General features: G+C 39.7%; 2 protein-coding genes across 6 annotated transcripts in view; one reads left to right on the top strand and one right to left on the bottom strand.

The window, feature by feature from the left end:
* The window catches only part of msh6 (mutS homolog 6 (E. coli)), an 18446-nt gene extending 16986 nt beyond the window's left edge, over positions 1 to 1460 (top strand). For both annotated transcript variants that reach the window (XM_061910469.1, XM_061910468.1), the window contains exon 9: positions 35 to 1460. In XM_061910469.1, the coding sequence (XP_061766453.1) occupies positions 35 to 116 (82 nt within the window). In that variant the 3' untranslated portion in view covers positions 117 to 1460. The remainder of the gene's footprint in view (positions 1 to 34) is intronic.
* Positions 203 to 15774, bottom strand: fbxo11a (F-box protein 11a). Of its 4 annotated transcripts, none has more exons than XM_061910470.1 (22): positions 15352 to 15770; positions 13578 to 13702; positions 13416 to 13497; positions 12188 to 12335; positions 11912 to 12041; positions 10658 to 10741; positions 10440 to 10572; positions 10263 to 10369; positions 10070 to 10181; positions 9897 to 10003; positions 9688 to 9825; positions 9360 to 9577; positions 9100 to 9280; positions 8887 to 9009; positions 7481 to 7566; positions 7326 to 7402; positions 7100 to 7243; positions 4832 to 4942; positions 4637 to 4747; positions 4453 to 4561; positions 4261 to 4359; positions 203 to 1461 (listed from the first exon to the last, which is right to left on the bottom strand). In XM_061910470.1, the coding sequence occupies exons 1-22, from the start codon at positions 15443 to 15445 to the stop codon at positions 1332 to 1334; spliced, it is 2649 nt and encodes an 882-aa protein (XP_061766454.1). In that variant the 5' UTR covers positions 15446 to 15770; the 3' UTR covers positions 203 to 1331. The 4 variants fall into 4 exon arrangements, 3 of the variants coding, with proteins under 3 accessions (XP_061766454.1, XP_061766456.1, XP_061766455.1); XM_061910472.1 differs by having other exon boundaries at positions 4637 to 4744; positions 12188 to 12332; positions 15352 to 15769; XM_061910471.1 differs by having other exon boundaries at positions 4637 to 4744; positions 15352 to 15768.

Genomic DNA, 15774 nt, shown 5'->3' with positions numbered 1-15774 from the left:
CAAGCCCACACTGACTTCTGCTTTGCTCTTACAGGAAGCTGTGCCAGTTTGCAGAAGACCCCACACTGGACAAATCCCACTTTGCTGCACTTGCTGAGATGATCCACACACTGTAGTTAAGGAAAGTTACCCAAGTGTTTTTGTACTACATATTCTATGGTATGAATGGCCTGGTATCTTTAGTTCAAAAAAACACTACTGCCATGATCCAATAAAGTTTATTTTTTTTTAAAAAAGGACAATGTTTCACCTAGGAAATTAAACCCTTTTAATTCAAACTAGAGCCTACATAACGGTTATTGAATACTTCACAATATATTAAGTCTAGATGTTATGATACATGCATACATTTCAGTCTGAATGAGAACCCACAATCACTAGTACACATGAATGGGGGAGGGGAAGGGTATAATGAAGCCATATAGCGCTGTGTGTAAAATACTTGTCTCAGCTTCAATGGAGTAAAAGCCTAAGAGATTCTCCTGCAACATTGGCAAATAAAAACAGAATTCACAGGACCTGATTCGGTAGCAACAATATATTGAAGCTGCAATGTCTTGTGGAAATAAGGATTTTGGTCATGTATTTTATATTCTGTACCTTTTTTAACATGAAACAGTCACGTTTTAAGTTTGAAAAGAAAAGAGGAGACTATCAAGTTCAACAAATACAATATGTATATGACATTTCAACAGTTCCTTAGAATAAAAAGAGGCAGTGTTGCAGGAGAAACCATTAAAGTGTTTCCCTCATCTCTTTCACAGAAAGAAGTTAGATACTGCGACATGAGTATACTTACAGCAATTCTGGGATATAATAAAACGAAAAATAAAACATTTAATAAAATAAAGACATTCAAGTACAGTAATGTTTTTGCATGAAAATACAAAACTACACAAAAAGCATTAAAATCAAATCGTGTTGAGTGAAAAAAAAGCTGAAGTGCTAGGTCATTTTTCCTCATACGTATTTAGCGAGCAGCTGGGCCACTCACTGATGGAAGCATTGCGGCCTGCACGGGCCTTCTTTACAACGCAGCCTCTTTTCACCACAACTTTGTACATGACTGCATTTTTTTTTCTCCGAAGCTGATGAGCCACGCTGGCGGTTGTCATTGTTTTCTTTCCTCAACCACCTGCTCTTCAGCTCTCCTGTTACTGTAACTTGTTTTTTTTTTATAAAATTAAGGGGGGAAAAAAGGCGAGGCATTGTATGTCCAAGTCTGTTTTTTTTAGTCACTGTGAGCGTCTGTATTTGTTTGGGTTTCCTCCTCCGCAGTGGTCCAAAGCGTCCATTGTTAAGGCGCTACAGGACACTTGAGGGTTTTGAGCTCAGTTGTGCTGCAGCGTATTAGACTCTATAGGAGGTGCCGAGTCGTACAGTGTGTCTGTGTCGTGCGTCGGCTCTCCGGCTAATGTACAAGGATTTGACAGCGTCCCGGCGCCACAGTCGCAGAAAAACCTATAGTGGACAGAAGAACAAGGATGACAATTGGGTTTATTCAAACAGTTTGAGCAAAACATTTCATTCTGGTTATGGTTGAAGGATGGGTGTGAAGATCAGACTACACATGCACCCTAACTGTTGCCAGTGTTAACATTTTTCTGACAAATAGACCACATAATGGCACGGTTACTAAACCCCAATATTATACTGCAGGAGTCAAATTGACTTGACATTTCTCACATAACTCAAAGCCCCCACTACTTTTGGGGTATTTAGCTCAGTTTTAATGACATTTGGTGCACATGTGGCACAGGGGTTAGTGCATGTGCCTCACAATACAAAAGTCCTGAGTTAAATCCCGGGCTCGGGATCTTTCTGTGTGGAGTTACTATGTTCTCCCCGTGACTGCATGGCTTCCCTCCAGGTACTTGGGCTTCATCCCACCTCCAAAAATATGCACCTGGAGAATAGGTTGATAGGCAACACTAAATTGTCCCTAGTGTGTGAAATGTGAAAGTTGTGTGTCTGTCTATCTGTGTTGTCATTGTGATGAGGTGGCAACTTGTCCAGGGTGTACCCAGCCTTCCGCCCGAATGCAGCTGACATAGGCTCCAGCACCCCCCCGACCTCAAAAGGGACAAGCGGTAGAAAATGGATGGATATTGGAAGAATGTCCACCACCAAGTCATTAGTAACTAATTATCCATAAGTTTAAATCCTTATTGACCATTCGTCTTCTTTAAGCGTATGTTTTGCTTGAATTCATTCTTGTTTCTGGCTATTGTTTTTATATCGATATTATCTTCACTTTTTATTTAATACATATTTTATTCAATATGGCACTTTTTCATCACTTAGAATGTTGTTTTGTCTTTCGTACACTAATGCAGTGTTTTTTAACCTTCTTTTGAGCCGAGGCACATCTTTTGCGTTAAAAAAATGCAGAGGCACGCCACCAGCAGAAATCATTAAAAAAATAAAACTCAGTTGACAGGAAAAAGTCGTCACAATTGTTGGATATGACTTAAATCCATAACCAACCAAGCATCACTATCACCACCTGTCACATCATGCCATGACTTATTTTGAGTTTGTTGCTGTTTTCCTGTGTCGTGTTTTAGTTCTTGTCTTGCGCTCCTATTTTGATCTCTTTTTTTCGATATTTTCCTGTATCAGTTTGTTTTCCTTTGAGTGATATTTCCCGCATCTACTTTGTTTTAGCAATCAAGAATATTTATGTTGTTTTTGTCCTTTGTGGAGACATTGATTGTCATGTCATGTTCGGATGTACATTGTTGACGCCGTCTTTGCTCCAGAGTAAGTCTTTGCTGTCGTTCAGCATTCTGTTTTTGTTTACGTTGTAGCCAGTTCAGTTTTAGTTTCGTTCTGCATAGCCTTCTCTAAGCTTTAATGCAATTTCTTAGGGGCACTCACCAGACACCTTTTTATCTGCACCCTGCCCACCGCTGTTCCCGACATTTATAAAGCAATTAGCTAGTGGCGGCCAACTACTGATGTCCAGCTCTAGACCGCACTGACACTCAACAACAACACAAAATTTGCAAACTATAATTAGTGGTTTGGAAAAAATATTAAGTGAAATTAGATAGTCTCGCACGGCACACCAGACTGTATCTCAGTGTGCCGTGGCACAGTTGTTGAAAAACACTGCACTAATGGGTATATTGTAAGCCATAGGTTATTTGTTTTACTTTTGCAAAAAATATATATATATTATATTGCTCTTTTATTTTTGGTATGAACATTTTGTTTACTCCAAGTTATTTTTATGTTTCTTTTTTTATATTACAAAATATTATTTATCATGTTGTAGTGCGTTGTAATCTTTTTGTTTTGTGATTATGTGATATTTTTTGCCTGGACCCCAGGAAGAATAGTCTCCACTGCGGTCTAGACTAATGGGGATCCTTAATGAACTCAACTAAGCTATTGATTATAACAGTTTGAGAATATCATGTATGCTACTATGTCTTCCAAAGCATTTTAAACAGATAGAAATTAAATTTACCGGTAAATAGAGTGTGTTCCAACATTTTTGTAGCTCTAAAACAACAATGGCATTGTATTAATTATTAAAGGCAAGAGTATTTAGCAACATTGTTTTTGGGGCGACATTTCCAGAAATCTAAAGACGAGGACTTGAGTATTCCGGAGAACCAGCATCCTCTACAGCAGATGTTTGATTTTGGTCTATTTATTTTGTCAGTTATAGGAGCGTTCTGCCAAAAAGCTAGTCAAGCTAGTGTTGTTAATCATCTACAAAAATGTGAGTCCCAAGTTTTTTTAACTGAACTTGCAGGTCACCAGTTGAATAGCTCAAATGTTGAAAAAGAGAGGACCTGAAATGGAACCTGGAGAAACACTACTAATATAACTAAAGAAATTGAACAAATGACTACTGACTGCATCTCAAGTAAACAAGCTACAGCAACACCTTAGTTGCAAAATCACATTATGAAAAAAATGTTTAACGGCCGAAAAGGAAAAGACAAAGGGTGCTTGAGGAATGCCTCAATCATGTAAATCACAAGTTTGGACTACATTGTTCTGTTTGCTAGCAAGGTCAAAATGTCAATGCAAAAATATGACAGTGTTTACAATATTTCAAGTTCTTCTATGCAACAAGACCACTCTACTGTTTTAGGGAATTTGCTGCAAAAATTGCCTTCCTAGTTTTGAACTAAACTTGGGGTCCAAAATGGTGTCATTCCTGGGCTGGATTTGGCACTCGAGCTGCCAGTTGAATAACCCTGGTTTAGGTGTCTTAGTAGTGTATCAATGTCAAAAACTGACCTATCGTGTCTGATGAACTCCACGTCGTGTCCCTGGTGGCACTTCTTGATGCAGTTTACGCAGATGGCGTTGCGGTCTGTCGTGTTACAGGTGTGGCACCTGTGGTGAGCCAAATGGGGAGCCGTGAAAAGTCAAAACAAGACAGAAAAAAACAGTGGGGTGATATCGTCATTGGTTTTCAACAGCGATTACCTGTAAAAATCGTGCATTGGGTAGCTGGTGTAACTTGAAATCTTGTACAGGCACTGACCTCTGCTCACAGCCTTTTCAATTGCATCTTGATTGTTCATTATTTTGTTATCTGGAGGATAGACAAAAAGGACGAGACTTGTCAGGTGTTGTCAGTTGGTCAAAGGGAGTCAGTCGACGCTCACACCTTTCATCGTAACGTTGACACCAGATGCGAGAAAAAGCCCTCCGAAGCGATTGTTGAAGATCTGATTGCCCTCTAAAGTCGCCGTGGCGTGATTGGTGATTTCGATACCTGCTGACGACAAACATGGTTCAGATACACACCTTGTTTTTTAAACTACCGGTATTTGAAGGCTGGAGTTCACATTTTTAAACAAACCTGCAGCGAAGCCATCAAATATTCTATTTTTCCTTAACACGGGGTGACTGTTGGTGCTAATGAGGACGCCTGCTTGGGCATTCCTGAAGATGTCGTTTTCCTCAAGCAAACCTGAGACAAACAGACAATATTTAGACAGCTTTGGAAACTATTATCTTGAAAATCTAACATTAGTATAGACGAAAAAATAATAGCAAATATGTCTAAGAGAAAGGTAGCAGACTAACTGTAATTTTTTACCAAGGTAAGTATATATTCTGATTGCTACGGATTTTAACTTCAATATGATCAACAAATTAAATCAATAACAAAGGCATCATTCCGTGGAACTTAAATATGGACAAACAAACATGCAGAACAATGACTGAAATCATCTTTCATACTGTAGTCAGTAGTTCATTCTTTACTGTTTGTGGCCAAACATCTGTGAAGTGAGGTAACTTATTTTCCCCCTAGGAAAAAAGATAAATGAAAGCCTCTATTTGAGGGAGGTAATTATTTGTCTTAAAGCGTGGTGTCCAAAGTGCAGCCCCACGGCCCAGTTTAAAAATACGATTGAAAAAAAAAATTAAAACATAAAAAGTGTAATGAAAGAGCAAACAGGTGGAGTGTAACAATAAAATGTTGCAATGTTTACTCGAATAACACAAAGCTGCCATGGAGGCTGTTTTTTTCTTTAAAAATTATAATGAATCAAAATCTATGTCATTATGAATTATTGACCTATTCAAGGCTGCAAAAAAATCACATTAAATATTCCACTTTGAGATATTTTGGGGAGAAATTTTGCATGTTTTGTGTTTCCCACATATAAACAACAATACAACATATAATTGACGGATAGATCTGAAGGTGATCTCGAGATTATTGTGTTAAAAGTAAACAATAAAAAAATATATATAACTTATGTTTTTAAACACTTCAATGAGTAGGACTCTTTTTGATCCCAATAATTTTAATGTGATTTGTTTTTAAGTGTCATTGCTCAAAAATAAGAAAAATTAAATCAATGGTGTTATAATTGACCTTTTTAAGCCTCCAATTCTTATATAATCTCAAATATTCCACTTGAAATTTTTATTCGGTGAAAATATTGCATATTTTGTGGGGTTTTTTTCCATAAAAAACAGGGTTTTCTTTGACAAAAAGAGCATACAACTTAAATCTTTAAAAATGTTATATTGACAGAATGACCTAATGTTGATCTAGAGATTTAAAACTTGAAAAATAATACAATTAATAATACTGAATAATGACACTTTTAATATTTTTTTGATCAAAATACTATGGGGACTAAGTGAAGGCCTAAATGTCATTTTTTTATACATATATTGTATTGGTTTTTAAAATCAAAACAATATTAAAATGGCCCCCGCTTACTTTGATTTTTTCAGTGTGGCCCTCAGTGGAAAAAGTTTGGACACCCCTGTCTTAAAGGGTCTGTTTGCAACTTGCTCACAGTTAGATTTTTCAAAGCAAAAAATATAACAATAATATCATAGGCTAACTTGTGTTACCATTTGTGGTTTACCAGAACATGTGTTAAAATGGTCTATATTTATTACTAAGTTTGTGTGCTAAAATGTTCTACTTACTGATAAAATGATTGGTGTATAAGGCGGTCACTCACCCCGTCTTGTCAACACGTACGCGCAGAGAGCGCGTGCACACATACAAAAGCAGTCCAAGAGAAGCAAGGAACAATACGCAGTCATGTAGTTATGATAAAAATATAAATTCAATGCCAGCTAACACTAACTGTCCACATCGCTATTGTCAGCGAACATGTGCATGTGTTAAGTACGTATGTAGTTACGGAATTACGTCCAAGAACATAGAAGAGGGCGGAAGATACTGTGTAAAATATATTGAAAAGTTAGCACCCTGTAGACATCCGTGTCAATTTTGCAAACAGCCCTTTGAAGTATATGACATAACCTTCATATAATTGGGACATGGAGTCTTTTAAAGTAATCTTTACTGAGTCAAACTCATTTTTCTTTCATTAGAAAAATATGACACACCACCAGACACACCTGTTGTATGATTGGCATTAACTGGCTGCACAGGTTGGCTGTACTTTTTGCCATCTAGTGGAAGTACATTTAATTGTTCTGCCTGTCATGATTTGTTGCTGGCTTAGATAGATGGACAAAGATACATAAATTGTAGTAAATAAAGAATCATTTTCTGAATAATTATGTGGTCCAAGTATTAACTGTAATATAGCATGGGATATATTCCAAATACTACAATCAATATAGATACCTCGTCCTCCATTAAATATGCAGATTCCACCATCTCTCCCATCATGGATCTTATTTCTTCTTAAAGTGGGGTTGCTGTCAGTCTTGATCCACACTCCTGCCATAGCGTTGTCAAAGATCTCATTGTCCTCAATAAAGCCCAGACCTGGAAACACAAACAGTTTTAAGGAAATGTGGGTGAAAGAGGTAAATAACACTACAGGAAGTAAAATAAGTACGCATCTCACCTGAGTTATAAACCAAAATGCCTCCATTCTGTCCTCCCCAGATTTTGTTGCGCCTGATCTTGGGATTGCTGCCAGTTCTGAGGATCAGAAAGAACATGTGCTTACTTATAGAACACTCTTAAGAAGTCTGAGCCAAATTAAGGTCAGATACAAACCTTATCTGAACTCCAGAATACATGTGATTGTAAATGTCATTGTCTTCCAGCACCCCGTGGCCATTGTCATAAAAGTAGACCCCCACCTGTCACAATTTAAGCAAAAAGATGGTGATGAACTTATTGAACAGCAGCTTAATTCACCTAGTTTGTGAGCCAAATGTAGCCAACAGAGGATTTTAAACTTGCCCACATTGTTCTTTTGTTTACAATTACATTTCTAAATATTTCTGCTGGAGCCTTTAAGAAGAGCCAAGATAAAAACTTTAGAAATCATCAAGTAGCTGCTGCCGGAGGGGCGGGCTGTGGGCTAGGGGCGGGCCAGGGGCGGAGCCAATGGCCAGAGGCGGAGTTATATGCAAATCTATATATAACTCCGCCTCTGGCCACAGCCCGCCCCTCCGGCAGCAGCTACTTGATGATTTCTAAAGTTTTTATCTTGGCTCCGCCTAAAAGGAAGAGCCAAGATAAAAACTTTAAAAATCATCAAGTAGGGCTTCACGGTGGGAGAGGGGTTAGTGCGTCTGCCTCACAATACGAAGGTCCTGCAGTCCTGGGTTCAAATCCAGGCTCGGGATCTTTCTGTGTGGAGTTTGCATGTTCTCCCCGTGAATGCGTGGGTTCCCTCCGGGTACTCCGGGTTCCTCCCACTTCCAAAGACATGCACCTGGGGATAGGTTGATTGGCAGCACAAAATTGGCCCTAGTGTGTGAATGTGAGTGTGAATGTTGTCTGTATCTGTGTTGGCCCTGCGATGAGGTGGCGACTTGTCCAGGGTGTACCCCGCCTTCCGCCCGATTGTAGCTGAGATAGGCGCCAGCGCCCCCAAAAGGGAATAAGCGGTAGAAAATGGATGGATGGAAATCATCAAGTAGCTGCTGCCGGAGGGGCGGCTGTGGGCGGGCCAGGGGCGGAGCCAATGGCCAGAGGCGGAGTTATATATTGATTTGCAAATCTATATATAGATTTTTGCAAATCTATATATAGATTTGCAAATCAATATATATAGATTTTTGCAAATCTATATATAGATTTGCAAATCAATATATATAGATTTTTGCAAATCTATATATAGATTTGCAAATCAATATATAACTCCGCCTCTGGCCATTGGCTCCACCCCTGGCCCGCCCCCTCGCCCACAGCCCGCCCCTCCAGCAGCAGCTACTTGATGATTTCTAAAGTTTTTATCTTGGCTCCGCCTAAAAATAATTTCACTCGATTAATGACTATTGGCTATGTTTAATAGACATTAACAATCTCAGGCAGGACCATCACTCCAGGGAGATGTCTGACCGCTGTTCTTTATGTTTTCTGACAATGTGGTCTAATAAACATTTTAGTTCAAAAAGCCCTGGACCACAAAACAAACCACAAAATGTAAATTACGTTATCTCGAATTGTACCTGCTTCCCGCTGTGTATCCTGTTCCTCCTCAAAACTGGCGTGCTCCCTGTTGTGACCCACACTCCAGCAAGTGTGTTACTGTACACTTCATTCTCCTCAATGACGCCTTGTCCTTTCTCATGCTGCAGCACACAATAATCAACATCAAAGATAAGTTACAAAGCATAGAAAACTTCAGAAACGTTCACTTGCGTAACAGCACGATGTATTACCACATAAATTCCACCATGCTGGCCGTCGTGGATCTTATTATGTCTGACAATAGGGCAGCTGTTTGTCCTGATCTGAATCCCTGCCAAGGCGTTGCCATAGATGTCGTTTCCTTCAATGAGACCTCGACCATCACCAAAAATATACACCCCACCTTGATTGCCGTTAAATATGGCATTCCCCCTGCATTGGAACAAAACACATTTCAGCTTTAATGCTTAATGTAAATGTACACATTGATGAAGGTGCTGATTGTACTGACCGTATTGTGGGGTCGCTATTAGAAGTGATCCACACGCCGGCAAAGTTATTTGCATAAATCTTATTTTCAATGAACTGGCCACGGCCCTTTTCATGCACATAGATGCCTCCTGTCTGGCCGTGATGGATCTCACAGCGCACCACCGTTGGGTTGGCATAAGCTTTCACCTCAAAGCCGGCGATGCGGTTCCGATGTATGTTGCAGCTTTCAAAGTAACCCTAGAAACAAACAGTGAAAACATCTTTAAGCGACTATTAGATAAATACAGCATTGAAGTAGCACTACTACACTGCTTACTACTACTTGCTTCTTGAAATGCATGACTTACCATGCCGTGGTCGAATGTAAAAACACCGACATCTCTGCCGTGGTGGATGTGATTCCGTCTGATGATTGGGTTACCATGGTTTTTCACCCAGATCCCAGCCAAAGCGTTGTTTGAGATCTCATTGTCCTCATAAATTCCCTGGAAAAAATTAAGATAGTTAAATATTATGTCCATTTGAAGACCTTCACCAAGAGCTTCATCCATGTTACCTGTGCATGGTCAGTGATGTAAAGACCAACATTTTCACAGTCACTAATGTTGCAGTGCTTGATTGTCGGACAAGCTCCTTGACCACTAACGCACACAGCTGATCCCACTGAAACAAGCACAGAAAACTGTATGAACACACAAAGCAGCTTCAAGTTGCAGAAGACTTAATTACCTGTGCAGGTGCTTCGTATGATGCAGTGGTCAATAATTGGGCTGCAGTTGACCGTAATTTCCAAGCAATGGTGTGCATTGTGGTGCTGGGCGGATTTATCATCAGGGTTAAACTGCAGTGGACACAAGAAACCAGATAAGTAACACATTTTTTTGACTACAAGGAACATAAAATAGGAAACATATCATCTCACCCTGATGGTCATGTACCCAACATAGGCATCTTCAGAACCTTCCATGAAGACAAACGTGGAGTCCCGGGTATTTTCAATAATGACTTTCTCTGCCACTTTCCCAGGAGCTACACAAACAGCAGGCTGGTCTGAGCTACAGCAAATAATCACACACAAATGACACTGCGACACACATACCAGCTCCGATCATTGTGATGGGTGACTCTATGTAGATCCATTCATCTGTGTAAATACCAGTATGGACAAATATGAGGCCGTCAAAGTGAGGCTCCTGGCCCCCTCTGAGGGCATCCTCTATGGTGTCATAATACTGGGGACGGGAGATACATGTGTTAAAAAATGGTTAGCAGGTTAGCGACACAAAAGAAATAATGGTTGGGAATGAGGGTACTTACAAACATGTTATCTCTTCCTTTGTATCTTGCAGGATTACTGTAGAAGTGTTCCGCAAAGCCTGGCTTAACGTGAGCTCCTTTATACTGCAAACAACCCATCACACAATTATGTTGTTATTATTAACTCGAAAAGTAGCAGTTTTAAGATGAAAGTATGTAAAGCCAATATTAAAATATTTCAGAAGTGCTTTTTTAGAGAAATGTAAAGGCTATTAAAGCCCAAAAGAATACAACTTCAACAAAGTTTCTGCTCACACCCTGCAAATTGAAGGTAATAGTTATGGTATTGTCGTTTCACACAGCAATAGCCAACTAAACACAGGACTTGAAGCAAGCTAAGCTTAACCAAGCAAAAAACTCTGCAAAAAACAGAATTTAAATAACTGTATAATGTATACTATATACATTATTGTATTTATCATTTGTGGTGCTGTACAGTAGAACTGTAATCAACAAACAATGGTATTCTAGCATGTAGGTCTCTAGAGCTACAGTGACAGACAAAATTACTACAAATGAAAGTGCAATATATAGTGGTAGCTCAGTTTTCGTTAATTTCCAAAGGGTCTGTTGAAAACCGACCAGTATGAAACCAAAAACATTTTTTCCCATACTAAATTATGTAACTTGACATCCAAAAATGTCACCACAAAACATTTTACACACAGAAAACAATGCAAAATGTATACAAAGGATACATGAATGAACACACAAAAATTTAACATTACTTTTACCTTTATTTAAGACTAACATCAACTGATGCATCCACTTGCATGCACGAAACAGCTGTGCTTTCGACCAAACTACAGGGTACAGCCAGTTGGTGCCATATTATCTTTAATTGTTTGACTAGACTTTCAGTGGTAGTGTGGTGCATTCGGTGACACTCTGGAAACACAAGACTCTAAGGCTGTTTTTACTTTGATTGGACTAATACTGTATGCTACAACTTTATCTGGCTCTACTGTGGGCTGCGTGTGCAACAAGAAAAATAAGCACAAAGACTTTGTATGACAGCCGAAACATACTAAAACTGTATGAAAACTGAGGTACTGCTGGAATAAATATCAATTCTAATGTAATATTATCACTACTGTGTAAGTAACTATCACCAGGTCAAGATTGAGATAAAGAACTTTGCAGTATTTCACTTTCATTTCTAAATTCAAAATCAGATTGTTCCTGTATAGTGAGACAAAAACATGTAGAATAGAAGATAAAGAGAAAAAAATACAATAATCCATAGACTCATACCAACTGTTGAAAACTTTCCTTCCAGGGATTTGGTTGCTCATATTCTTCTGGGTTTATTTGGTAGAACTTTCCTGCCTCAGGATGCATCATGGGTCGTGTGTATTCAAAAACTTCCATGTAAAGCCTTTTCCTGCAAGAAGACACATCAGTGCTTAAAATTATCCTTCCTGTATGAGTACAACTATGTATGGTGAACAAAAATCTGTTGTTGTTTTTTTATATGAACTATTAAAAAAAATGATTGATAGTTGTCCCTGGGCACCACCAGAGACTCACCAGAGGATAGGGTCGTTGGCCAACTCACTGAAGCGCTTGCACACACAAGCGGAGCGGCACAAGTCCTGCTCCAGCAGGTATGAAAAGATCTTTAGAACCACCTCGTCTGGAAGCTTCTCCTGCAAATATTGCTCTGCTGGAGCTGCTGCTAGGAAGGAAACGGAGAAGTCATACAAAGGCTTTTGGAGTTAATGAGATACTACCATGCATACAAGCAAAAGCAAAAACTATGCTGGAAAGAAAACCCACTAAGCAACATCACGACCTGATTATAAGTAAGTCTGACTTAATGACAGCTTTTATTACCTTTTAAAGATATCTTTGTATATTTTTTTTGCAAATTACAACAGATCATAGAGATATTGGTTTATTGTGCAGAAACAAAAAAATAAAAACCCTTGGAAAACCAATTCAACTATTTTCTGTACTGCCTTTTATTGCTTTGACAATGTACACTGGAGGAGGTATTTGTATTTGCTCTATGGTCATTGAGAAATATTTATACAGTTGTATTACATTGTGGGTTATTAGCCAACTTTTAGATACCTCCCTACCTCGAGTTAGTCGAGCGAAAGAGTAAAGCCTGTAAGATATGCCCAACATTTTTTGCTTCCCTCGCGAGCATCAGGTAATAGTTAGAAAGACATAATGTAGCTTTTCCACTCTAGGGGATGAAGAAAGTGAGTGTGAAGGACAATGCTGAGAAGAATGTCAGCTAATATTCATTGAATTAGAAGAATAATGTGTGTAGGAGACTTGGTGAAACAGTACAAGCATAGCACTTGGCAACGTGCACTATACTTAAACAGAAAGATTCTATAAAAACGGGGGACATTTATCAATGAGAATAGGGAAAAGCTGTTAATGGTGTGTTTGACAGAAAAGCAGCTTGCAGGAGATCTGCTGGTCCAAGGTAAATCCAGTACATTGTGACAGTACTTGATAAAAATATTGTAGTTGTGTGTAGTACATTATACTGTTTCTTTATACAATATATTTTATTAAAAACATTTTGTTCTCATTTAAAAGACTGTTACATTTTGCAATTGTAGTGTTTTGGGGGGCCAAGGACAAAATAATTTAATTCAAATTCCTTTAAATGGGGAATATTGATTTTAGTTTTTTGGATTACAAGCTGTCACAGAACCAATTAAACCCGTAAACCGAGCTACCACTATATACACATTTGGATACTATTTTGAAATTTCCCAAAAGGTTTGATAGGTACCTGGTAAATCTTGGCATTTTCCTGAAACTCTGGGTCGCTTAGGTCGATGTCCAAAGTTTTCTGTGGTTGAAGTGGAAGCACCCTTTGAAAAGGTCAAGTCAAATGAAATATTATTTAATGAACCAGTTTATGAAGCACTTCTACTTATTTTCTTGTATGTACCTCCATGTTTGTCTTTGTTGGACACACTGTCCTCTTAGGCAGAGACTTTCTTCTAAGTTGGTAGGGACTGTTCTGAGCTCCTGGACCAGATTCTTCTGCAACCATATCTGCAGGAACGTCCTCATCTGGAAACCACAGATAAAAGGTTAGAGCATTTCACCAATGCTGGCTAATAGACTAGATGCAAATGGCTAAACCAGCCGGTTACGGGTCTGAGGCCCTTGCCTCCCAGGCCCTGGAAGACTTAAGAAACATGCAGGATGTTTTTCAACCATACTATTCTCACTTCAGTATTAGTAATTTCCAGGTCAAATTAACTGATTTTAGGTTCCCACGGTGACTGAGTAAACAAGAGTCGGAGAGTGAATGTTTTGCAGGGGGAAGCGGAGCCTCAATACACATAAATGTGTTGTACTCGTATAGCGCTTTTCTACCTTCAAGGTACTCAAAGCGCTTTGACACTGCTTCCACATTTACCCATTCCCACACTGATGGAGGGAGCTGCCATGCAAGGCGCTAACCAGCACCCATCAGGAGCAAGGGTGAAGTGTCTTGATCAGGACACAACGGACGTGACGAGGTTGGTACTAAGTGGGAATTAAACCAGGGACCCTCGGGTTGCGCACGGCCCCTCTCCCACTGCGCCACGCCGTCCCATGTATTCTCCAAGATGCCCACTGTGCCACACTGAAAGCACCTGGGCTAAACATTATGTCAGTAACATGTCAACAAATACATGATTAAAAAAACACAACAAAAAAATCATAATTACCTACAAACACAGATTCCACAAGAAGGGGATTCAATCAAACTGCACGATGCATTCACCCTAAGCTTATTGATGGGTTAATTACCCACAAAGGGTGAAGCAAACCCAATGTCTGATTGTTGTTGCTCTGGTTGCAAAGATGACTAGGCCAGTAACCAATACAAACACTGTAACAAACAATGTCAGTTAAAGCAGTTTGAAACTAAACACAAACCCTCATTAAATAAGAACCATCTAACCAGGGATCAATACAACTAGGAACAGATCCCTTTCACAATATGCTGTGAAACTGGCACATCACATTATGACACTAATGTGGCTGATTGTGGCGTTATATCACATTTACTAGCACTGTCACTAACAACAAAAGTGGTCTTAGTCCGCATATAAGGTTCACTTCAGAGCATAGCCAGCTGTTTACGTTTAGCAATCGCAGCACGTAATTCCGTACATAAATCAGCTCACAGGAATTGTATAACAATAGAGTCAAACCGTGTTATTAAAGAATAAAACCCCTTCACTGACAAAACCTGGTCTGGTATGAAACACCTGGACGTAACCAAGTAGCCAAACATGCTAATAATATGCGCTCATTGAGTATGCTACGACAACCACTTTGTGTACCATTTCCTAACGTTTGCCACTCGTGAAACGAGCAAACCCTGCATCAAGCTCGTCATTTTCACCATCATGCCAGACGTTAGTTGGTTTAAAAATATACTTTGGAACAGGAGTAAAGTAGACATACTTTACAACGCAGAGCGAGAAAATACAGCCAAAACAAAGCGCGGCCTAAATGCTAGCTCGGAACATTAGAGCCTCGGTGTTTCCTGTCGACACAAGCCGACTTCTGCGCCTGCTATGGGCTAGCTGCCGTTACTACAACAACAATAACCGATATTCGCCACATAAGAAACGAGATAACGAATATGCCCATTAAGTTACGTAACTTAGTTTAAAATTAGACGAGCGACGCGGCAACATTCCGGCCAATATCACGGTTACCTCTTTCCTGGTGGTTCCTCTCCGGCTGTACCGGGCGCGGCCTCGACACTCGCCTTGGTCTTCTGCTAACGTTACTTGCTCTGACGGAGTTCATTTGGTTGTGTTGATAATGGTGGAGAAAAAGTCGAAGCCTTCACAGCAGAAGAGGCGAGCACATCGTCTAGGCTTTTTTCAGGAGCATGGTGGCATCTGTCATCGTCCGGATAGAAAGTCGCACGGTTGTCGGGTTATTCCCGTTCCCCTCCGCTGGTGTTACGTCTCGGCCTTACCGCTGTGGCAGGAGGAGCCATAACAGACGAGCGCAGTCCGCCAGGAATCAGTCACATCACATGGGGGCGACCTCTGTCTCCGTCACATGGTCCTCTGACATCAAACCCAAAACATTCATTTAGAACAAGGGTGTCCAAACTTTTTCCACAGAGA

The sequence above is a fragment of the Nerophis ophidion genome, linkage group LG09, assembly GCF_033978795.1.
Source record: "Nerophis ophidion isolate RoL-2023_Sa linkage group LG09, RoL_Noph_v1.0, whole genome shotgun sequence".
Classification (NCBI taxonomy): Eukaryota; Metazoa; Chordata; class Actinopteri; order Syngnathiformes; family Syngnathidae; genus Nerophis; species Nerophis ophidion.
This window is presented reverse-complemented; position numbering and strand designations above follow the sequence as displayed.